Source organism: Glycine max, chromosome 17 (assembly GCF_000004515.6).
Source record: "Glycine max cultivar Williams 82 chromosome 17, Glycine_max_v4.0, whole genome shotgun sequence".
Taxonomy (NCBI): Eukaryota; Viridiplantae; Streptophyta; class Magnoliopsida; order Fabales; family Fabaceae; genus Glycine; species Glycine max.
In genome coordinates, this window is record NC_038253.2 from 26,935,669 (window position 1) to 26,961,050 (window position 25,382).

Below are 25,382 nucleotides of genomic sequence, written 5' to 3' on the forward strand. Positions count from 1 at the left end.
GCCTACTACCATTTGTTGGAGGGTATCCACTGATTGTTTGGTCTACTCCTGGTCATAGGTCACTGTATTTAGGCAGTTTAGGATTCTCATCAGGATTGGATAGAGATTAAGGAACCAATAGTTTTATTTTCTTCTGTGAGAAGGTGAGGTTACATTGAAGAAGTGAATGATGAACAAAGATACACCGGGGTATAGTGGGAGGAGAGGTTCGAAAAACCTAGGGGAATTAGTGAGTGGTGACTACCCGACATTTGGTGCAGTCATTTAGCGTGGGTAACTCACATGCCTCACTTTGCTACTCCTGACGGACTCTGAGACTATGCTTTTTGAGTTGAGATAGGGGATCGGTGTATGATGTATCCGTATGTAGCGATCACTCCCGACTGTCATCCATATGATTTTGTACGACCATCAAGACATGGGAGGATTGATGGTAGTGATTGGGCCTTATTGCTAATAAGTACGATAGTTACATGCTTAGGACGCGAGAGTGTTGTTTGTGTAGATAACTACACGCGGTGGTTACATAGATTGTATGTTTTAGTTTTGTTTTGCTATTGCATGTTGTTTGTGGTGTTTAAGGAGTGAAGGGCTCACCCTTGCAATCACCAATTTCAGGGGGAGGTCATGGAGCATCCATAAAGGATGTTCACTTGGATCAGTAGATATCATTATAGTTACACAATGGAGGAAGAGGCACACCTCCATGTGCACTCTAGTTACATCCAACACCACTTTTTGTTGTTAGATGAGCCCAAGATACCACTGATCACCGTAGAGGCACACACTACATATCATGTTCCTTTGGAGCATACTTCTTAGTGTGACATCAACCATGTCATCTCCTACTACGCCTACTTGGGATTTGAGTGGCCAGACAACCTATTGTGGTTCAGGCGACACTTCTTTGGGCATGATGCCAATGGGAGGGTCACTAGATCTACCTTCTATTAGGATATGACTGTCAAAGTCTATGAGGATGGGGGATATTTCATTGATGATGAGGATCTCACGCCTTCTGAGATTGCATTCTACCAGGGTGTCTATGGGGAAGAGATATCCAGGGAACATGCGGCTTCATCTGATAGGGAATTGGATTCCCTAGGAGACGAGAGCGACCATTTTGAGGAGATGACTTTGCCCTAGGTAGTTTGTGGGTCTTGGCTAGTAACTGCCCTGAGTATAGGATTCTTCTTCCTTTTGATGTATATTTGCGGTAAGAAGATTTCTATACTCAGTGTCGTGATATTTTGTTGTATTAATCCGTTTGGTGATACTATGTAATATTTTGAAGGGTGGTGAATATTTTATCTTCTTGCTAACCGTTGTAATGACTTCGATACATGTATGTTTAAATATGCTCAGTATGTATGATTTATTCCTTTTAGTTTATCATCTTTTAATTTTGTGCAAGTTAATTCTTTATAAGTTATACTTTATTATAACATGGTGTAAAGTTGGAAGAAAATGACAACAACTTCCGAAATAATTTTTAAATAGAGAACGTTTTTTTGACAATACCATTTATTCATAAGCATTTTAATTATATGTACATGCTTTAATCAATCACAATACACACACACATATGTATGCATACATGTTCCTTCTTTCCCAAAGAAAAAATATATTGAGATATTTTATCAACTTAGAAACTAAATTTAATGACACATATTCCACAATATTTATTATTTAAATCCCTCCGCGGGGGGGGGGGGGGGGGGGGGGGGGTCTTTTTTCTGCCCCAGAGGGAGTAAGGATACTCTCTCTAATATCTATAATAATTGGTTAATATTGACGGGAAATCAACATTGGTGGACTTTTGACTTCTTATTTTATGATTCTCTTTCTTTATTTAGATTTGATACCTATCAAATTGTGATTTTCAATAAAGCTTTTGAAATTGTGGAGAATATCAGAGAAAGATACTCCCTCTGTTTCATTACAATTGTCGTCTTAAGTTATTTTCATAGACAAAAAAACTAATAAATTGATAAAGAGAATAATAATTTACAAATTACCCTTATCATTATTAATTAATTTTTAACTTTTGTAGCTCATATGATTAATATTTTTTTAAGTGAAAAATTAATTGTTACATTGAAAAACTAAAATGACAATTTTTTTGGGATATTTTTTTGTCTTACATGATGATTGTTACGGGATGAAGGGAGTATCAAATAGAGTATCACAACAATATTGTATTGACATCTTTTTTTGGTCAACAATTGTTGACATAAGTGATAGTGACTTGTGTTGTTTAACCAAGTGGTCTAGGGTTTGATTTCTATTTGATTTTTGGATATGCAATAAATCTTGTTTGGAGGAAAGTATTACATTGTTTGCGCTCATGGTTCTCGATGAAAATTTGTCACTGTTTCGACAGAGACAATTTCATATCAATATCATGCTAAAAAAAAGATAATGAAGAAAAATATTGTTTTGACATATCTTATAGTTTATTTTAAAGATTTTTAATTGTTTAAAAAATATTACATCATAACAAATAGAAAATATTTTGTGATAAATAATTAGAAGATATAACTAGTTTTTAATTTTTTTTACTAACTGAAAAACCTTTTTAACTATTCGATAAACAAATTCTTTTAGTAACTTCATAACAATTTTTAGTGTTTTTTTTACGCTACTTGAACTAATATTTTTTAAAATGTTATTTTTTAATTTTATATTTTATTTCATTTTTATTCTAAATATATTTATTTATTTTTCTTATTATCTTTTTTAAATAAATTATATTTTTTTATTTTTTTATTATTTTGCACTTTTCAATTATTTTAATAATTATTTTTACATAATACCTATAATTAATAAATTAATTTTTTAATTTTACTACTAATTAATTTTGCCAGGATAATCTTACTTTTTTTTTTTGGTTGTTGTCGGGTTGATTAATTTTTGTAAGGCAGGTGGGTCTGCTAGGCTGGCCTATGCAACCTCAGGTGCAGCATCGTTGATTCAAAAGTGGTCGGCAAAAGAACGGCATCAGGGTGCGAATCGCACCTCAGCGGACACGTGGTACCTTCTCATAAGCTCAGTGCTTATATTCCTCTTTCGTCTTTTCCAACTTCAAACTTCCAATTCTAACCCCATTCCAAACCTTTCCCTCAGCAACGGAATCCACCAAACTCTCGCATCAATCTTCGTTTCTTTAGAGAGAGAGAGAGAGAGAGAGAGCGCGGTGTCGGAATCGTGTTCTCCGATTGCACCGGTGGTTCGATTTATGGTCGTCGGAGAATCGCCGATCTCGCTGAGAGTTTCGAATCGCACCGGTGACCGGAGGAGATGGTGAATTCCATGGTGGAACGCGCCACGAGCGACATGCTCATAGGGCCTGATTGGGCCATGAACATCGAGATCTGCGACATGCTCAATCATGACCCTGGGTGCGTTTTCCTTTTTTGCACTCTTTCCTCCAAAACGCACCGTTTTTCTCTAATCCGCCAAACGCGAATCATCTTTTTTTGTTTTTTTATCGTTTTTTCGCTCTTTTGGCGAACCGAAAATTTAAGGTTGCAATTGCGCTTGTTATGGTGGTGTGAATGGATTCCGATCGATGCGTGAGCTGTTGTAGGTTGGAATGGAACAGGAGATTGTAACCGTTTACCGTATGATATGTGCGTGTTTCAAAGTTGGTTTGAGTGATAGTGTTCTTGTTGTATAGAATTTTTTCTGAAACTTTTTGAATTGAGCAACCAGTGATGTTGATGGCTACTGTGGGTTCTCCTCGATTGTGTGTGATTCAGACGTGTGTGCATATGCTAGGTGGCATCTAATTTCCTTGTGATATTCTATGTGGAGTTATATAAATTATAAGCCTTCAGTGATATTTTTTCCTGCTCTGTTATGATTTTAGTTGATACTATAAAAGTTGATTCAGAAAGTGGCATCTTGTGTTGCTTTGGTTATGAAAGTTTTCATTTATACAAATTATTGGTCATTCTAGGGATGAAATTGTTTGCTAGTTGACAAAATGGTAGTGTGAATTTGTTAAAAAGTTGACACTTTTGGGGACTATAACAGTGTTTTATTGTAATGTTGTGTGTCTTGAATCTCATCTTTATTTATAATGGAGAAATCAGAATCAATACTGGTTACATATCAATCAATTACTGATTATTAGGTAATTACATATCAATCAGAATCATATGTTTCTATGTAATAATAAATACAAGATAATGTAAAGATAAATGTAATCTAACACTCCCCCTCAAGCTTAAGCATATATGTCATATGAACCGAACTTGTTACAAATTTGTGGTCAATTAGATAGAAATGAAAGATGGTTTGCTGGAGATGGGTCACGCTTCGTGTGCATGAACTTCACGCGCTAGGGCCCTACGTGGGGTTGTGTGTGGTGGTGTTTTGAGTTGGTTGTGCACATGGACAGCATGTCGGTCTTTGGCAGTTTGGCGATGGGCGACAATGGTTGAAGGTAAGTGCCAACGAAAAGGCGTCCGGAAGTCTGCCAAACAAGGCCATAGCAGCCTTGCGGTACTGTTTACTGCGAAGAGGGCCTGCATGAGAATGTAAAAACAAAGGAAAAACAGATAAAGTGTGAAAAATAAGGCCCGACAAACAAAAATAGTCCCGGAACGACTCAAAGGGATTGGGCTTTGTGCGCCACTCAGTGTGGGGAGCCTGTCACCAGAAATCAGAGGCTGGAAATGTGGCCGGACGAGCCGTCACGTGCCGGTTTGAAGTGCGGACTGGTGGTGTTGGCACAACAAAGATCATACGCGTGGGTGCGCTTGAAAGGAGGCGGTGGCCTGAGAAACGGACAGATCGGCCTTTGAGAAGTTGAATGGCGGGGTCTCTGACTGGAAAGGTCGCTAGAGCTCTGACCACGGACGGCGGCAGTGGCAGCGGTTGCCGGAAACTGTGCCGGAAAAGGTAAAAAAAGTTGCCAAAATGCAAAGCAGATGAAAAGGATTGCCGAAAGAGGAGAAAGGGCCATCATTGGGTAAAAGGGCTCATAGAAATGCTGAAATAGGTTGCCGGAAAGCAGAAAGGTCCTCTGGATGTGGAAATAGGTTGCTGGATAGGATGACTAGCAGAGAGGTCCATCTGGGACAGTAGGTTGTGGAGGACGAATTTTGTTATTCCTCTGTCAAGAATAACCTAAGCTTTGATACCATATAGCAGTGTTTTAGTTTTACTGTAATTTTGTGTCTTAGATGACCACATCTCATCTTTATTTATAATGGAGAAATCAGAATCAATATTGATTACATATCAATCAATTACTGATTATTAGGTAATTACATATCAATCAGAATCATAAGTTTTTGTGTAATAATATATACAAGATCATGTAAAGATAAATGTAATCTAACAGGGACTAATTATACATTGTTAGGGATCATAGCAACATAAATTATCACTTTCAGGTATCTGATTGTATATTAGCTCTTATTGTTTCAAAATTTACACTTCTTTCAAAATTTTGTCTTACATCTTTGGTGTTCTACAAGCTTGTGTCTACACCGTTTTGCACTGGATAACTTTTTCTTTAATTATTTTTTTTATATAGAAGTGTTTAACTGGAATTAGAATATTTGATGTATAATGTTTGGATTTTCTTTGTATAAGTATTGAGAACTCTGTTTGGTTATGATTATCAGGCAAGCAAAGGATGTTGTTAAAGGTATAAAGAAGCGGATTGGAAGTAAAAATTCAAAAGTTCAACTTCTTGCACTAACTGTAAGCAAGAGTGTTGTAATACAACCTTTTTTCTCTTAAACTCTGTTGTTGGCATTGTTCTAAATTCTTTTTGTATTTAAGCATGTTTGCTTCAATTGCACCATTTTGACCTTCTAAACTTTACATTCTTGACTGATTTTTGAATGATGATGGTGTTCATTTTTTTTTTTGGTGAAAGATGATGGTGTTCACTGCAGTAAGTTTTATGAATATTTTTAAGATGCTTTTCTTTCCTGTATAATATAAAAGTAGTAAAGTACCAAATAGTATAGAGAAAAGGACAATCCAACTAGGGAGAAGATATTCTCATACAACAACAGACCTAAAAATTAGAATAAATGTTTATTGTTTCTTCTTGTTTGAAATGGATATTTGGTTTAAACTACTGTGAGCTGATAGATAGTGGATACAAACATAATTCTGTCCCATTTCAAGCTCAAGGTAAAATGGATGCCTTTGAAAATATGGGAATTCCATTCCATCCAAATGTCATCAGATAAGCAAAATTTTGTTAGATGAGAAGGGAACTTAATGTTCGTCTGGTTCTTTGAATATAAAATTTCCAGGTTGATTGATAAATATGGTGGAAGCTTTTGTCAACTTTTATCTGGGGATGATATAATGGAATTCAAAATAGGCAACTGTGTGATATTTTACTTATGGAGTTATAGTAGTATGCAGTGAACTGTAGGAAAAGGTGTTTCCGAAAGAATGAAGAATATTCAAATTACCTTTGTCTTCCTTATGTTGTTTTCTTCTTGGGAAAGAAAGAGAAAGTATCAACTTCTGGATATGTATGTGATTAGCTGGGGTTATACTATTGTTAAAGATGTCCTCCAAATGGGTGAAATTTTTGTTTTATTTTAGACAATACTGCTCACTCCAAAATTTTGCTGTCTTCATTGCCATCAATTTTCTAATAATGGACGATGATATATGATTGATAGATACGCATTAGTTAGTTAGTTCAGTTTATTGGATGAAGAAATAAGGTATATTACTATTGGTTGAAGAAATATGTGCACAACTGAATATTATTAAGTTTAATTTTGAATATTAAGAAATCTGAACTATAATGTTTTATGACCATTAAGCCCATTTATTAAAACCCTTAATTGAAAACAAATCCTAATCCTCAGAAAATGTCCAATTCAAGAAGACAAATAAAATAGGGTTATTAAATTTGGACTATGTACAGTTTTGGCCCCACAAGTTTTTTTGAGCCAATTAAGTCCTATTTTTAAAATCAAATGTGGTCCCTTTGTCAATTTTTTCTATCTAAAACCTTCAAATTCTCATTTTGTATCCATATATTTGGGGGTTTATGATGAACTTAGGATATAAAATGATTTTAAAAGTTTAGAAGTAAAAAAGTTAGTGGGAATTTAATAAATTTGAAGGATTTTATGGGATGTGATCAAAATTAGAGTTTGAAGAGAAAGAATTTTGAGATTTCTTTTTTGGGTGAATTTTGATGTTTTGCTAGGTAAGTTCTGAGTAAATTCTTTTTAAACAATTTAATTGATTGAATTTGTGAGGATTTTGGGTAGGAAATGAGAACTTGAGGGTTTTATTTAGAAGAAAATAGAGGGATCAAAGTTGCTTAAGATTAAAAATAGAAGGATTGAATTGGCTAAATAATACTTGGGGGACCAAATTTGCACATAATCCAAACTAAATAAACTAAAAAAGCACTTAAATTTATAAAATATAAATAACATTGCTACAATACCTATGATTCAGAGTTTGAACAGTGGTTAATGCCACATTAGTGCGAACCATTGTATGCAGTAGCTGAAAGTTGAAACAGAAACCTGACAATTAAGCATAATTTACCCTTGTACCACTGCAGTCAATTTCACGTAGAATGTAATGCACATTTGTGCTGTTATTGTTTGCTAAGTTGCTTTGTGGCTTTTGGGTATTGCTTTCAAATGTAGGATTTCTAAATGAGTGGTTGATTGCAGTCCTTTACAATAGGATGTGCTATGGTGTTTGTGGATTTCATTATCAGGAACATTTGAAATAGTAATTTCCATTACAATTGATAGGCCTTAATTGTTTTTATAATTTTGCCTGATTTGACTTGCAATCAATTGAGACTATGTTTGCAATAAAGAAAAGAATGCAGAATGGTTCTTAAATGGAGTGGTGGAACGGTGTGGAGTAGAAAGGTTTATGTATACAACTCATTATTGGAAGTTTTGGAGGGGGGTTCCTCTCCATTGATTCGAAGTTACAATGTTTTTCTGAAAACATAGAATTGGAGGATGTTTCTCAGAATTTTCATTTTTCAAGCATGAGACTATTACTATACCAGTGCCTTACTGCTCTTAGCAAGCTCCACACAGACCGTATAGGGTTCAAATCAAAACCTTGGCATACTTATAGAGGGGATGTTGCTACTGGTTGGTTGAGTTGTTGGGGAGGGGGTCAATTGCTTCTTGAAATTAAAAGTCACTTTTAGTAATCAAATCACATTGGGCTTCTGTTTTCTTTCATGGCTTGAAATTGTATATACTATATAATCATATAAAAATAAAGAGGGAGAAGTGTTCCATTCCAATCCCCTAAACAATGCTGTTCCATTCCAATCTCCCAAACAATGGATTGAACACATTACTATGCTAATCCATTTATTACCACTCTAATCTGTCCATTCAGTCTTAAAATCTCACATCGTCAACCATTCCTTTTTTTGTATGGTAATAGGCTTCATGAGAAGCCTATCATTACATTTTTGGTGTTCAAATTGAAAGTCTTTTAACTATGCTGGCATGGAATACAAACTAATTTTTGAGTGATAGGAACTCCTATTAGAGAATTCTGTGATTATGTAATGTAAAAGATAAAAGCGGCAATACAATGATAAATATGAGAGCAAAGCTCCCTCAAGTCAGAGAATTAACTCTGGACTCCCAATTCTAGCCAATTTCCTTCGTACCCTCACATCGATCCATCCCCCTACTAATAACAAAACTCTTCCCTACCTTTTCTCTCTCCTCTAACTAACTTCCCTTTCCACTACTTCCTAGCAACGCTGAGGCTAATCTACTGTTTTGTCCTTGGGTCTTTTGGGCCTAGGAGTAAAAACTTTAAGGGGCCTCCCTCCATTGAATCATTTCTTATCAGAGAGTACCTTGGGTGCCTTTTTAAATGATGCTTGTTCAGCTAAGATGCATTCTCTCTGATCTGCATATAATTTACTTGTCTAGATCATTTGATGATTTGAAAAATTCATTTGGTTTTCTGTTGGTCCATTGTATTAAAGTTGTTGGAGACAATCATAAAGAACTGTGGAGATATTGTTCACATGCATGTTGCAGAAAGAGATGTGCTTCATGAGATGGTGAAAATAGTAAAGAAAAAGGTATACATAATTTCTTGAATATTTTTGCAGCTTTCTGATGTTTCTGTTTTCTTCATGTAAAATATGTTGATGTGATTTGTCATGCCAATTGTAGCCTGATTTTCATGTCAAAGAAAAGATACTGGTTCTTGTAGATACTTGGCAAGAAGCTTTTGGAGGCCCAAGGGCAAGATATCCACAATATTATGCTGCATACCAGGAACTGTTGGTAATGTTTATTATAAAGTTTTAAACATAGAGATTTTTGTTGCCAAGTTTTCCTCTTGCCATTGTGAAAATGAAGGAAAGCTGTTCACTAGAGCAATCAATATCTAGCATTTTTGTTTTGGATGCAATGTTCTTATCTGATAGCTTAGGGACAGTTTGGGGTGGTTTCAAGTTTTTGGTTTTCAAATGCAATATTCAAAACAAAACATTTAGCAAAAATGGAGCTCAAATGGTTTTTAACTCAATTTCAAAACACTTTTATATTCATTTTCAAAACCAAGAAAAAAGGATGTGAATTTGGTTTAGTTTTAAATAAAAAAGAACACTCCCTACATTTGACAATGCCCTCCCGCTGCCACCACTACCGCCACCACCACTGTCACAGCCATGCCGCCATCATCGTTGGCACCACGACATCACCACCACTACTGCTGCCGCTGCCGACCACCACCACACCACCCACATCATCACTACTGTCACCGCTGCCACCACCACCACTATCGCCACCACCACCGGCACTGCTATTGTTGCCATTACCGTTATCGGCACTGTCGTTGTCGTTGTCGTTGTCATCACTACAAGAACACACCCTTAAACTCATTGTGATAAGATTAGAAACTTTCAAAATGAGTTTATTTTGAAACTAAAAATTAGAGAAAAAAAAACTACAAAATTTTAGAAAGTAGTTTTTAAAATTTTTGAAACTAAAACTAAAAATTGGTTGTTTTTAAAATTTTGGAAATTTACAACTAAAATCCACCCCAAACAAGCCCTTATATATAGGTTTTGGCATTTGAGTGTGAATTGTTACACTTCGAATATTTACACTAACCATTTTTGAATCTAGCTGTTTTTCCATTTAGTTTATTATATAAAGTATTTGTTTATTTCAGCGTGCTGGGGCAGTATTCCCTCAGAGGTCGGAACAATCTGCACCTGTATTCACACCTCCACAAACACAGCCATTGGCATCTTACCCTCAAAATATACGCGACACAAATGTTGACCAGGACGCAGCTCAGTCCTCTGCAGAGTCTGAGTTTCCAACACTCAAGTATGGATCTAATTCCTTTTCTTTTCTTTTTATATAAAAGGAGGTTAACGTAATTCTTATTGATTCATAAGTTTACTTATGGTTGTGACATGATTTTATACAGTGTGTGTGCATAGTCATAAGTATCGTAAGTACATTACCACATCTATAACAATGGCAGAATTTCTTTGCCCTACAGATTATCACATTTGAAACCATGTTCTTTTTTGTGACTGGCCTAGCCATGTTCTTTTTAATGGATGTTACATAATCTTTCTCCTTATGGAATCAAGCAAAGTTTGGTGGTGTTTGGGGAACCAATGAAAAGTAAAAGAAATATGCAAAATATAGCTTAGAGTAGGAATCAAGTTTTGATCTTAGAACCTTTTTCTTTATTCATCAGTGACTTTTTAACTGTTATGAAATAAGCTGTATGAGTTTCCATGGATTTAAATTTCATTCACTTGGTGCGATGAGCATGTTACATGTATGTATTTGTTTTTTTTTTTTGAAATGCAAAGATAATCTATATTAATAATAAGAAGTACCAGAGGTACTACAAGATATAAAGGGAAGGGATCCTGTACGAGCAGGAACTAAAACAAACAACAAACAACATGCCCCCACCCTGCCCTACAGTGAAAACATTAATTAAATAAAGACTAGAGGCATTGCTGAAGACCAACACTGGAAAGGAACCTTGAAGTCCCTTTCCCATCCCCTCAACCAAGTCCACATGAGGAAAAGAGATGAATCAGCCAGCTTAGGGATATCAAAGGGTTGATTATGAAAAATCAACTCATTTCTGAACTTCCAGATTGTATATGTAACTGCTATCCACGACATCTTCCATCTTCTATTAGACCCCTTTGATCCTGCTAAAGGATGATGTTGGAGGAAGTTATCGATGGGCCTGCAATGGATGACCCTGTCTTCCTTCACCCATGAGAAGAAATCCCACCAGAGAGGCAGAACCTTAGCACATGAGAAGAACAAATGAGAGGCGGATTCAGGTTGGCTATGGCAGAAGGGACAAAGGTCATTGTTAATATGGATTTGTCTCTTAATTAAATTATCCTTAGTAGGGAGGAGTCTATCCCATAGCAATCTCCAAGCAAAAGATAAGGCTCTAGGAGGAATTTTAATCTCCCAAAGTTGCTGGAAACCCAGGTGCTGGCCTTCATAAGACTGCTCAGATTTGATAACTTGGTATGCAGTTTTAGTAGAAAAATTCCCATTAGTTTCAGCTCTCCAGGTCCATGTGTCCTGCAGGTTGATGTTTAGCCTAATTGCTGATAGTTGATCAATAAATTTAGAAGCTGTCTCCATCTCATTATCAAATAGATGTCTTCTCCAAGAAAGGTTCCAGACCCACCCATTTTCAGAGCAAAACCCCACATCTGCCACCCTACAAAGTCTTTGGGAAGAAATTCTGAATAATTCAGGGAATTGGTCTTTTAAGGGAGTCCCCTCATCAACCCAAGGATCTTCCCAAAAGAGGAACTTATCTCCCCTACCCACCTTCCAGCAAATTTGGTTAAGAGCAACATTCATACTCTGGTGTTGGATGATGGCTCTTAGGTCAGCCCACCAAGTAGAGAAATAGTGCTTTTTAGGCCCTTGATCCAATCCCCTCCAACCTTTGTATTTGGAGACCAAAATCCTGTTCCAAAGATGATCAGGCTGGTGGAACAACATCCATTTCCATTTGAATAAAAGAGCCTTATTGAGGACTTTAATGTCTTTAATCCCCAAACCTCCCATATCTCTAGAAGAACAGCAGCGAGTCCAAGATACCCAAGCAATCTTCTTCCCTTCTCGATTACCCCCCCAAAGAAAATGTCTTTGGATGGTAGATAATCTATTGATCACAGCCGAGGGGGCCCTGAAAAAGGACAAGAAAAACAAAGGTAATGCTGTTAAGACAGCATTGATAAGGGTGATTCTACCAGCCATAGAAATATTTTTCTGATTCCATTTGCTTAATTTAGCCTCAAACTTCCTTATAATCGGATCCCAGACCGCTGTTCTCCTCGGGTTGACACCAATTGGAATTCCTAAATAGCAAAAAGGAAGCTGGAGCAGATCACAATTGAGGTATGCAGCAGCAGAGGTGCACCAGTCCCCAGACTGGCCTATGGCTCCAAATTGGCTCTTTGCGAAATTGATCTTCGAACCAGAGACCATCTCAAAGCTTCTAAGAATGACCTTCACAACTCTGACATTCTCCATGTTAGCTTCTCCGAAAAATACTGTATCATCAGCGTACTGGAGAACATTCACAGGCTCCATGCTATTCCCCACCAAGAAACTTCTGAAGCAATTTTTTGAAACTACTTCCCTCATCAAACCAGTCATACCTTCAGCCACTAAATCAAATAGAAGGGGTGCCAACGGGTCCCCTTGTCTCAACCCTCTTTGAGGCCTGAATTCAGAAGTTGGGCTTCCATTAACAAGAATGGATATGGAAGCTGAAGTGAGGCAAGCCCTAATCCACCCAATCCATCTTTCATGAAACCCCATTCTTCTCAGCATGTAGAAAAGAACATGCCAAGACACAGAATCATAGGCCTTCTCAAAATCCACTTTAAAGACCATGCAAGGCTTCTTTGATCTTCTAGTTTCTTCAATCACCTCATTAGCCACCAAAACTCCATGAAGTAGTTGTCTGCCTTTTATAAAGGCTGTCTGCCTTTCATCAATAAGGTAAGGCAAGACCTTTCTCAACCTGTTAGCCAGCAGTTTGGCAATAATTTTGTAGATAAAGCCTATGAGGGAGATTGGTCTGAAATCATTAATAGCTTGGGGGTCCTTTACTTTAGGAATAAGAGCAATGAAGGAAGAATTGCTTCCTTTAGGAAATGAGGCATTAACAAAGAATTCTGCAATGAATCTAAGGAAATCAGGTTTAAGCTCCTTCCAAAAGTGCTTAATAAACCTGAAATTAAATCCATCAGGCCCTGGACTTTTGTCATTTCCACAGCTCCACACAGTGCAAGTCACCTCCTCTTCCTTGAAAGGTTCAACCATGATGTCTCTCTGAGAAGGAGTTAAAGCACTGAAAGATATCCCATCTAGATTAGGTCTATGAGCATGAGGTTCTTGGAATCTGTTCTGAAAGTGCTGCAAAACCTCAGCCTTAACCAAGGAAGGGTCTTCAACCCAAGCTCCATCAATCATCAGACCCCTTAAAGCATTTCTCCTTCTGCTGTAATTGATTAGCTTATGGAAATACGAGCTATTTCTATCACCCTCTTTAATCCATTTACTTCTGGACTTTTGTCTCATGATAGATTCATGAAGATTAGCTTTTTCCCAAAGCTCAGATTGGACTTTCTTCAGCTGTTTAGCTTGCTGCTCCGAAGGCTGAGATGACATTGAATTTTCCAAGTCATTCAGATTCTGCTGAAGTTGCTTTACTTGAGAACATAAATCTGCTGTGTTATCTTTACTCCACACTTTCAGCCTGTGTTTAAGGAGCTTAAGCTTGTTTTTTAAAACGAAACCTCCCCACCCCATGGGCTGAAAGGCAGACCAGCAATCCTTCACCACCCTTTGATACTCCTTGATATTTAACCAACCATCAAAAACCTTAAAAGGCTTAGGACCCCAATCAATATTCTTTGATTTGAGGATGATAGGACAGTGGTCAGAATAGTTCCTCTCAAGGTTGTGTTGAGAGCTATCAGGCCATTTACCTAGCCACCCATCAGAAACCAGCACCCTGTCTAACTTGCTTTTGCAGGTTCCATTTGGCCTCACCCAAGTATAAGGCTTGCCCATGCAAGGAATGTCGTCCACCTCCATAACAGCAAGCCATTCATTGAAATCAGCAATGATGGAAGAGTCTGAGTCGGTTATTCCCCATTCTTTTTAAAGGATTCCTAATACAATTGAAATCCCCAACCAGGCACCAACAAGAGTCTTGAGACTGAGACTTTCTATTAATAAGGTTTTGCCACATCTGTCTTTTCCCAGCAGGATCACAGGAGGCATAAACATTAATCACAACCACCCTTTGCATTTGAGGCAGCCAAACCCCACCCAGCATAATGAAATCCTTATCAGAGAAACGAAAATCAACCTGAAAATTACTATTATTCCAGACACAAAGCAGACCCCCAGCTGCATTAACAGCAGGCTGCCATTCCCAAGCCACATCAGGTTGGCCCCACAGCAATTGACAAGCAGCTTTATCCAAGACTTCCTTTTTAGTTTCCTGAAGACACAGTAAGTCAATGTGAAATTTCCCCACCAAGTTTCTGATAGAAGCCCACTTGATGCCTCTACCCAACCCTCTTATGTTGTAGGACAGAATATTCATCTCTGAATATTCTTATTTCCCATCTTGAATGCTTCTTTCCTGTCCCGAGACTCCATTGTTGCAAAGCTCTGGATACAGTCATGTTGGTCTGCTGTAGATTGAAGGCCTATGATTTTTGCGAGTTGCCATTGTTGCTTGGCCTCTTCCATGACTTCTGAATTGTTATCTGAAGTATTCTTGAGCCCGTCAATTGCTTCTGGTATCATGTTGTTTGGGCCTTTACAAGGAGAATTATATAAAGCACCCGAGCCGCCGTCCTCCATTAACATGCTAGCTTCTTCTATTACAGGCTAAAGAGGGCCAACTTTGGATTTGCCAAATCTCTGCCTAACGTAGACTTTAGGAAGCATAATAGGGCTCCCTTTAAAAGATTGGGCCTGACTTGGGTAGTTTTCCTCTTTACTCCCCTCTGTCTTCATTATTGGGCCCGAGTTAGAGGTTGGCCCAGTAAGCTTTTGAGGCTGAGGAGAAGACATCCCAGGTTGGGATCTCATATCCGTTACGAGCCCGTGACTTTCCCCATAAAAGTTCTCATCCTCTAAAGCTCCTTCTTCACAATTCAAAAACTTTCCTTGCTGATCACTAGTATGCTGTCGAGACCCAGGAGTTACAGAGGCCGAAGTTACCCTTTCTGATGATACACTACTCTGAACCTTCTCTGCAAGGCCAGCCACAAGGTCAACCTTTGCCGAGAAAGGGCCCTGGGTATGCGCCCCTCTGTCGTCTGACTTCTCTGTGCATGCATCGTCAATTTGGTTATTATCCAGCGGACTTTAAAGGGTGGGTGTTTGGAATCGTTGTCCGCTGGGTTTATCGAGAGACCAATGGTTCGAACGACTCATGGTCTTTGTCGAGGATATCTCCGGCGAGTACGACTATGACGAGTCTTCGTCGTCGTGAACGGCGGCATCACCGTCTTCTACAGACGTGATTTCGTCTGTCCACCCTACTGACGAAGGGGTTCTCCTGTTCCTCATACCCACATCGTCTCCAATCTCCTCCACCATCCACACCTTGTGATCAACGTCCCCAGTACGCACAGTGATCTCCTTCGTGATCGCCGGCGGAAGGGGTGTCCGAACGAGCAGTCGAGCACGGTCCAAACGGCGGCGATCGTCTGTGTCTTCGTCGGGTTCAATAACATCACCGATAACAGATATAGCCTTCTTCATGTGGTCGACGTCCCACGCTTCAACCGGGAATCCCCAGAGTTGTATCCAGACAACCCGGTTGTTTGGTCTACACTCCGGCCGCCATTTCTCGAAGGAATAGAACAGAGAGTTTCCACCGTCAACCTCCGTTCTGATAATCTGTTGAGCTTTGTCCTCCGACAGGCCAGTTAGGAGGATCATATCGTCACCGAGGAATTTGGTACTGATATTGTACCCTAGTTCCCACGATATGTGATCCTCCAGTAACTCCATCGCCGTGTGTTTCTTTAGTCTGCCAACCCAGGCCCCCTTGCACCAGTAATCATGACCTTCATGGAGTGTGATCGTGATGACTGGTGTTTCTCCCTCGCAACTCGTCGTTCCAGCTGAAGCTCCTCCCTGAGCCGCGACCTCCGCATAGGATCTCTGCCGTGGTCTGCTGTTATCCTGTGGACTTCTGATAGTGTCTTTATCTGACACCCCTCCCTTACCAACCTTTGGCTGCGCCTCTAACTTCCAGACTGATCTTGCGAACCTAGGGAGGTTGACGAACAGTTTTTGATTATCGATGAAAATATTATCCAGCTTTATCTCCAAGTGCTTTATGTCTGAAACTCCCTTAAACCGCACAAACCCATATCTCCTACCATCCTTGTTACGGCGTTTGGCAATGTACACCTCACGAACGTCCCCCCATAACTTAAACTTCTCCCAGAGCCTCACCTCGTTGACCTCATCTGTGAAATGGGTGAAATAATAGGACGTGATGTCCTCCTTATTTCTCCAGTTATGATGATAGTTTGGAGGATTACCCCACGTATCACACTTATAGGATAATCTCTCCTCTAAGGTACTCTTCTTCCTTTCATTTGCTTTCCTCCTGTTGACCACCGTCGTCCACCCTTCCATGTTACCGTAGCTAGCATCCTTCTCATCATGTTTGTGCTCCCATTAGTCCCTGTTTCTCGTTCTGTTTGCAGTATCGAAAAGGTTCCTTCTGTTCATGTCTCCGTGCCTTCGCTGCCTCGATTTGCTGCCGCGTCTCAGGGAATGTTCTGTCACATATCTCCTGCGGTTGTCTCTCCATATCTCCCTTCCTCTCCCGGTGATTCGCACTCTCTCACTCTCTCTGTCTGTTGCTCTCTCTCTCTCACGAGGTCTCTCTCGCTCAGTCACTCTCTCACGAGGTCTCTCTCTCTCAGTCACTCTCTCTCTAAGTTGTTTCTCTCTCATCTCTCTTCTCTCAAACTCTCTATCCTTAAAAAGAAGATAGCATCAGAGAAATCACCAACACATGTGTGTATTTGTATTTGTATTAGGGTGATGATAATGAGAGTTAAGTTTTGGTACAGATTGTCATATATAGTTATGCAGTATTTTCTTCTAATATCTGATTGATCTTTCTTTTCTAGTTTGACTGAAATTCAGAATGCACGTGGCATCATGGATGTTCTTGCAGAAATGCTCAATGCCTTAGACCCTAGTAACAAAGAAGTAAGTTACTTAATTCAGACATTCAACTTATGATAAAATAAATGTATAAAAATAAATTATTTTGTAATGATTGTGAAGATTATAGGTGTGACATTAAATAAAATACATTCAAATTGTGTTATTGATCTGGTTGAATGTGTATTATATTGTTAATATTGAATTTCATATTCACCAAATTCCATTTTTGTTTGTCAAATATTTGTGTTTTTTCTTGGGATTTCTAAATTCTAAATGATTTATTGAGTAAATCTGATACTCAATTTATTGACTGCTTTTTGTGTTCCCTCTTCCTTCTTTGTCATTATGCTTAAACTGCTGATATGGGTGAGTTATTTATAGGGTGTTGAAAAATGTTTATGGGACAAGGCCAAATAGGTTTTCACTAGTGATGCCGCCGATTATAGGAATGTAAATAAACAAAAAAAATTGGCAGTAAACTAGTAATAATTGAAGTTGACTAAATGAAAATTTGGGGACAGAACTTAAAAATGAAATAAAAACTACAGGGATGAAAGTTGGCCAATTTTCGCTGCATCTTATGACTAATGACCTTTATGGTATTTTGGACATATTATCAGCTTGAAAATATTTACTTTTGTTTAATCATTTTTTGACAATACACTGCAGCGCATTATGTATTTTTAACTGATATACTTATGCAGTTAGTTGGGCGTTTCTTTGTTTCTTTAACCCAAAAGCATGATGTAGGTGTAGGTTATGGAAAGAACAAATTTGACTCACGAAGGTGCAATAAACGTTTTGATGACTGGAAAACAACCTTGTGATGACTTCTTTTGAATCCTTAGGCTATGTTTGACTATCTACTGATTGGTGGAATGAAATGGAAATAAAAGGGATGGAATGGAATAACATTATGTTACCAGTGTTTGGATATTTTGTGATGAAATGGATTAATGTTTCTATTTCATTGTTTGAGAAGAAAATGGAATCAAAAGTTATCGCTCTATTAGAATATCCCATAACCTCTAATTGAGGGAACAGGGTAGAAAATACAGGTATTGGATGCAATAAATTTTATTTGGTTCCATTTGGAATAAACAATCTAATAAATAGTGGCAACCTATAAAGCGCAGATACAAGAACATGAGTGTTAAAAATTCAGAACATGATGTGTCACATGGATTAAAAAACCATATACTTTAAACAAAAAACCATAGTTACAACTTACAACATATCTTTTCATTACCCTTATCAGAATGTATTTCTTCCCCTAGTTTATTACAAAAGTTACATATTTCCCCCCAACCTGTGTTAGCATGTCATAAAAAGCAGTAGCCCTGCCCTATCAATAGAAGTCTTGACTCTACATAATTGTGTATTATTTACTATATAGCTTTAACCTTTAAGGATGGAGGAAAAGATAGTTTATATGGTGACATTTGTTTCAAGGAATAATATTGCATTCTCAGAATGACATTCATAGGAATACTTTCCTAGAATGCTATTCTTGAGTAAATTTAAAAATATGTTCGGTTAGATTTTAATATTCTTAGGAATATTTTTTAAAACTCAAAATAATTAGAATAAAAAGTAAGAGTGAAAATGGAAGTTGCAATTGAGTTAGAAAATAAACTCTCATATTGCTATGGAAATATAACATTCTGACCCCTTACTATGAGGATAAAAATGAAGTATAACAAGGTATTACTACATTCCCGGGTATGAAGTATGAACAATACTTGGGAGTAAATTTTTAAAGCTTATAACAAACATGTGACATTGTAGATTACATTCCCAAGTTCATAGTTGTGGGAATAAATTTTTAAAACCTTGAAACAAACACACCATGTAATTTTCGTCCTATTCAAAGTATCTGAATTCTGAACTGTATGCTAAACGTATTAGTCAATAAAATAAAAAAAATGGGAGTATACTCCATGTATATGTATCTAAGAGTATCTTACATGTATTAGTATGTGGATGTGGATATGATACCAATACTTTGTCCTTTTTGGAGTGTATGGACTTTATAGATGGCAACTAGTGTCATTCCATTTCATTCCCTCCATTCCACCCGTTCCATCAAATCAAAACATAGCCTGCCTGTTGCGGTATATTTGTTTTTATACCCGTTGCCTAAGTCCAATATGTTTTTTCATTTCATTCCTCTCCATTCCATCCTTGCCATCAAATCCAAAATAGCCTCACTGTAGTAGATTTGATTTTAACCTTCTAAATGCCCTACTTATGTTTTGTTTCAACATTTAATTTCAAGTGATCATTGATTATCATGCCGTAAATAACAAACACCTACTTGACATCTCATGGATGACCTTGGTTATTACTTTCAGGGGATTAGACAGGAGGTTATTGTTGATTTGGTGGAGCAGTGTCGAACTTACAAGCAGAGAGTGGTTCACCTTGTCAACTCAACTTCGTAAGGCCTGGAATCCCTTTCCATGATATTATATAATGATGACTGAGTACAATATTTTACTCATTGTTTCGTGTTCATTGTATTTTTAGTAAAATGTATTATTTTTATCCAAACAATATAGTAGTTATTATTATGGTCTTTTCCGTCAATTTTTCCAGGGATGAATCACTGCTATGCCAAGGACTAGCCCTGAATGATGATCTTCAGCGTGTACTGGCCAAGCACGAATCTATTTCTTCTGGAATTTCTACCAAAAACGAAAATCACACTGAGAATTTGAATCCTTCACTTGCACCTGCTGGAGCTCTTGTAGACATTGATGCTCCTTTGGTTGATACTGGAGATACTAGCAAACAAACTGATGGGAGGTAAGCAAGTCTCTTGTTTCTTTCCATTATTGCTTTGCTCATGTATATCATCTGCATTCATTTTAGCATGTTACTAATTACTATTAGTTTTACCGTATTGGAGTCCATGCAATTTATTGTTGATGGCTAATTTTCATGTAAACAAGTTTACTATTAAAAATAATAACTTCCAATAAATGTGGACTCTAGCACCTTGTTATATTATTTCTATTGGAATGATATCTTTGATATTAGGAATATTTTATAAGATTTATAAATTAAAACTGAGTTCAAATTGTTTGCTTTCATTAGAGTTTGATGCTATGCTAAGTTCTTTGCTATTCTTTTTATTTTTGAATAGTTTAATTTTAGTCATTAAAATTTACCAAGTATGGAAGTGTTTTAAGATCTAGGGTATGATACTTGGGACGTGTTATATTAGACCATCAGAAGTCAATTTTTTTTATTTTTTTTGTTTAGTTCACTCATCATAATCAATTGATTGAGTTGTCATTCGTGAGCTAGGTCATAACCTTTGGTTTTGGCTGCAGACCTATATTTGTTATTTTACTCATAAACACTTAGGAATAGATTGATACTTTAAAGTTGATCTGAATCATCTGATGCCTTTGGCTACATTGCTCTCATATCTATTTACTCACATGTATGTGCAGATCCTCTTCTAATGTTGAAGCAGGGTCCCAAACATTGAATCAGTTACTACTTCCTGCACCTCCAACTTCTAATGGTTCAACAATTCCTGCCAAGGTTGATCCCAAATGGGACCTGCTCAGTGGCGATGACTATAACTCACCAAAAGCGGATTCATCAAATGCTCTTGTTCCTCTAGGAGAACAACCAACTGCCAGTCCTGTTTCTCAGCAGAATGCCCTTGTTCTTTTTGATATGTTTTCTAATGGAAATAATGCACCTACATCTGTCAATTCCCAGCCACCCCATCCAGCTAATGTTGCTGGCCAAACCAGTCCATATGCTCCCCAATTTCAACAACAGCAAACAGTCACATCTCAAGGTGGATTTTACCCCAATGGAAATGCCCCAAATGCAGGTTCACCTCAGCAGTATGAGCAATCATTGTATACACAAAATACAGGTCCTGCCTGGAATGGTCAGGTTGCCCAACAGCAACAGCAACAACCACCTTCACCTGTTTATGGTGCATTTAATGTTTTTTCATTGTATTTTATACGTATTTCTATTTGGTTGTAGTCCTTCACAATTACATTTTCTTTCTAGAAAATGGTTTTAAATTGGTTCATGGGGAATGTGTAAGTTGCAACATTTTTCTTTACCCACTGACTGACGGTGATATGCTGGGTACTTGGGTTGGTTCCTGGATGGATTGAGAATGTAAATGTATATAGGATTTGTGCCCTCATATTTTGGACTTCATTGCATAACACAATTTTTGTTTTTGTTTGACAGGCACACAAAGTGGATCATTGCCACCACCTCCTTGGGAAGCTCAACCAGCAGCAGATAATGGAAGTCCATTAGCGGGCGCTCAGTATCCACACATGCAGAATTCTGGACATCCTATGGGGCCTCAAACAATGGGCAATGACCAGGGTGTTGGTATGTATATGCAGCCAAATGCTAACAGCCATATGTCAGGAATGAATAACCATGTTGGGAGCAATCAAATGGGCTTGCAACCTCAGCATATGCAAGGTGTTGCAGGACCCTACATGGGCATGGCTCCACATCAAATGCAGGGTGGTCCTGTGATGTATCCTCAACAGATGTACGGAAACCAATTTATGGGATACGGCTATGATCAACGACAAGGAGTTCATTATCAGCAACAAGGAGTTCCATATATTGAACGGCAAATGTATGGTATGTCTGTTAGAGACGATAGTAGTTTGAGAAACCCTTACCAAGCTTCTACCACATCGTATGCTCCATCTGGGAAGCCTTCCAAGCCAGAGGATAAGTTATTTGGAGACCTTGTTGACATGGCAAAAGTGAAGCCAAAACCCACTCCAGGCCGAGCTGGTAGCATGTAAAAACTATATTATCGGGTTTGCACATTTCAGTTCTATTGCTAACTTTTGTCCCCGATTTTCCTTGATTTTTATTTTTATGTTTTTATATTATATATAATTTTTTTGGTTCTTGTTTCATATTGTTTGCTTGTCTGGGAATTAGCATTTGATTATGTACATTCGTTCTAGAGAAAACATTGAGAAGTAGGGGAAAAAGGGCTAAACCATTGGGTTGGATTGTAGTTTGTGGCAATTTTACCTTGTATTACATTCCCTTCGATTGTAGTTATGGTCTAATGGTTCTTCAAGCATAAACGCCGTCTAAACTATGGAGAAGGGATGTCCGACCTATGATGGTATCGAACATTAAGAACTATGGTTGTTTTTAGTAGGTTGTAGAAAGGAACAGGAAGATTTGATGGAGAAGTGGAGGATATGTATTTTCTCGTACTGTTTGTTTTTCTGCTTTGCCTTTTAATATGAACATGTGTCACTTTCTATGATATGAAGGGTGAAATAGAGGAAAGAAAAAAAATAAAAATGAAAGTGAAATGAAGTAAAAAAAACAGCGTTCGAATAAAGAAAAATAAGAAAGAAAAAAGTTGAGAAATTTTATTAACTTGGAAGAGAAAATGGAAAAAAAAGTTATTTATTGTGTAATTTGCCCTAAAATGTAAAATTTTCACTATATATTTTTAATATGAAAGTATTTATTATTTTTATTTATCATGTTTTGAAAGATTATCTAATTTTTGAAACAAATGAAAACAAAAAAGAAACCCTCCTTAACTTTTCCTTATTTAGGGGATTGCTTTTTGTATGTCTAGCATGACTTATGAGAGCAATGCATAATTAATTAGATGAAATGTTTATCTTAATTTTATAGGTCTTTCAATTCAACATAGCTTTAAGTACTCTATGAAAATTTATTCTAATGTTGAGATTGCTATAATGAGTACTTAACTTATTTTTATGGGTCTTGTAATGCTTGAAAAATATTATTTATGGTATAAATATTTTAAAGAGTGATTGATTGTATAAGTTACGGTGCTTATATTAACGTCATGTCATTTTCTCTATTGAAAAAAAAAAGTTAAACAATATTATTTGAAGTTAAGCAGTTCTAAACATCTCCCTTAGAGATGCTGTCATTGAGAAAATAATGAGTATTTGAAACTCATGGATGCGCTTTACTCCTGCTGGCAAGTTACCCGTGAGAGAAGTGTTAGTTAGCTCTTACAATGTTGAAGCCTTGATTAATGCCAATACTTACTGTCAATTGTCAAATCTAATTTGGTTCCGACAGCGCCAAATAAACCAGAACACAATTAAAATGAAAGCAAGGATCACATCTTTGAGTTGCTTGCTCCATCAATTGGGTTAATTTCTTTCGAATTTCTAATTTGTAAGCTAAATCCTATTTTTGTTGTCTTTTATCATAAATTTTTTAGTACAATAGGAGAGTTCAAATAAATGGACGCAGTCTTTAATGGTGGAACATGGTGACAATTTGATGAAGAGACACATTTTAAGTTCTTTCATTTTTGTTGATTATTAATTTGTGGTAATTGACTTCACACTTTACATTCACGTCATACTATTTATTTATTTAAGATTAAATATATTTTTTATTTATAAAATGTAGTAATTCTTTTTTGGGTTTTCATGTATTTAGCTAGCTTCTAGATTTTTATTGCCTATCTAAAGCAGGTTAAGTCCTAAGATATTTGAAGTATAATATGTTAAGTTTTGATGTAGCTCCAATATTTTTATAGGCCCCAATCCTCTTCAACTCTCTCTCTCTCTATATACTTTATCTTTCCTCTCTTTCTTCCTAATTTTAACTTCACATTTCTTTATTCTTTCTCCTCTTCCCTCTTTGTTTTTCCTTGTGCAGGCGCAGAAATTGGAGATCCATGCCATTTTCCTTCTTTCATCGAGTCATTAAGTGAGGTATTATTATGTACTAGCCGGACACATAAAGAACCTTAAGAGTGGAGGACAATAAGTAATAAAAGGAAAGATTTGGGGATATTGGTGATTAAGCTTGATTGGGAGATTGTTTGTGTTGTTTGAGGTTAGACTTTGTAATAGAAGTGATTATGAGTGATTGATAGTTATCTTCCTCCCCCAATCTCTTTGATTTTTGGGGGAATTGTTGTGGCCATGGATGGCTTTTATGGTTTAAGCCTCCCATGCTTTGAGATTTGTGAGTTGTGAGAGATTATGCTTATAATCCATGAATACTTGGTAGTTATTAATGTTTAACACTTGTTTAGGATCACCGAATGGGATTGGAATGGGTTGGAGCACCATTGGAACGTGACACACTAATGGCATGTATCACGAGCTGGTCATGGTAGATTCTTATGTGAGTTTGAGCCTTCTTGGGACACGCCACGCCTATGTCGTTTACCACGACCTGATTGTGGTGAATTCTGTTGATGATTAGTAGCTTTCTGGGAGTGTGTCATGCTTATGGCATTTATCACGGGTTGCCTATGGTGCATTCTAGTTGTTTAGTTTTGTCAAGTTCTCACTTTCTTTTGTATTTTCCAAGTTCCTTAACTCCTTCCTTACTTTCATGCTTAGCATGGGAGGGATTGAAAAGGTGTCTTAATGGGTTATGAAGTGCTAGGCTAAGTGTAAACCTCCATAATAGGATTTGAAGCTATGTGTGAGGTTACGTGTGGAGCCTATGCATATTTTCATTATTGCCTTCTGTGTATGATTCTTGAATACTTGTTATTGCTTGGTTTCCTCTTTGTACCTTGATGATTCATGGTATTGTGTTGGCATCCTTATTGCATTCATATGATTATTGCATATGCCTAGGGTTGCATGTAATGATAAACCCTTTTAATAAAAGATACATAAAACACTTTAGATTATACCCATGTCTCTTAGCAAAAGGTGGGGAGTTTCCCCTAATATTTCAATAAAGGTTTTTAAGAAAATGTTATGGTTTCAAGAAAGGTTTCTATTGAAAGGATATCCCCTTAGTGACATAAGGTGAAGCCTTTCCCGATACCAATCATGTTCGAGAGTCACATGCTTGTCATACCACGGTGTGCAAAAAGGCTAACAATCCCTTAGGTCACCAAGGAGTGATGAGTTTTCTAAAGGTTTACTAAAATAATTTTTATGGAAAGATTTTAGCAGGAGGAAAGGGAATGAGGTTACAAAAAGAGAAAAGGGGATAAAGGAAATGAGGCAACTCCAAGGAGTTGAAAGAGGGCTAAGAGGACCCCTAGAGATGACTTGACACTCGTGGAAGAAAGTAAGCTTTTTCATAAGGAATAAGAAGGGGTCCTTCGTAGAGAATGACAAA

At 37.3% G+C, this 25,382-nt stretch overlaps 1 protein-coding gene and 1 long non-coding RNA gene across 3 annotated transcripts; both read left to right on the forward strand.

Moving 5' to 3' along the window:
* Nucleotides 1-3,146: 3,146 nt before the first annotated feature.
* Nucleotides 3,147-22,127, forward strand: LOC732580 (VHS and GAT domain protein). The gene is given in 10 exon segments (NM_001250340.1): nt 3,147-3,401; nt 5,640-5,718; nt 8,990-9,088; nt 9,183-9,296; nt 10,189-10,349; nt 17,216-17,297; nt 19,610-19,695; nt 19,854-20,063; nt 20,717-21,219; nt 21,489-22,127. Coding segments are annotated over 10 exon segments (2,019 nt in total). The 5' UTR covers nt 3,147-3,300; the 3' UTR covers nt 22,073-22,127.
* Nucleotides 22,128-23,827: 1,700 nt separating this feature from the next.
* Nucleotides 23,828-25,176, forward strand: LOC106796611 (uncharacterized). 2 transcript variants are annotated; one of them, XR_003265154.2, is made up of 2 exons: nt 23,828-24,128; nt 24,331-25,176. It is a non-coding gene; the product is annotated as an uncharacterized lncRNA (long non-coding RNA). The 2 variants fall into 2 exon arrangements; XR_001385672.2 differs by having other exon boundaries at nt 23,828-24,004.
* The last annotated feature ends 206 nt before the right edge of the window (nt 25,177-25,382 follow it).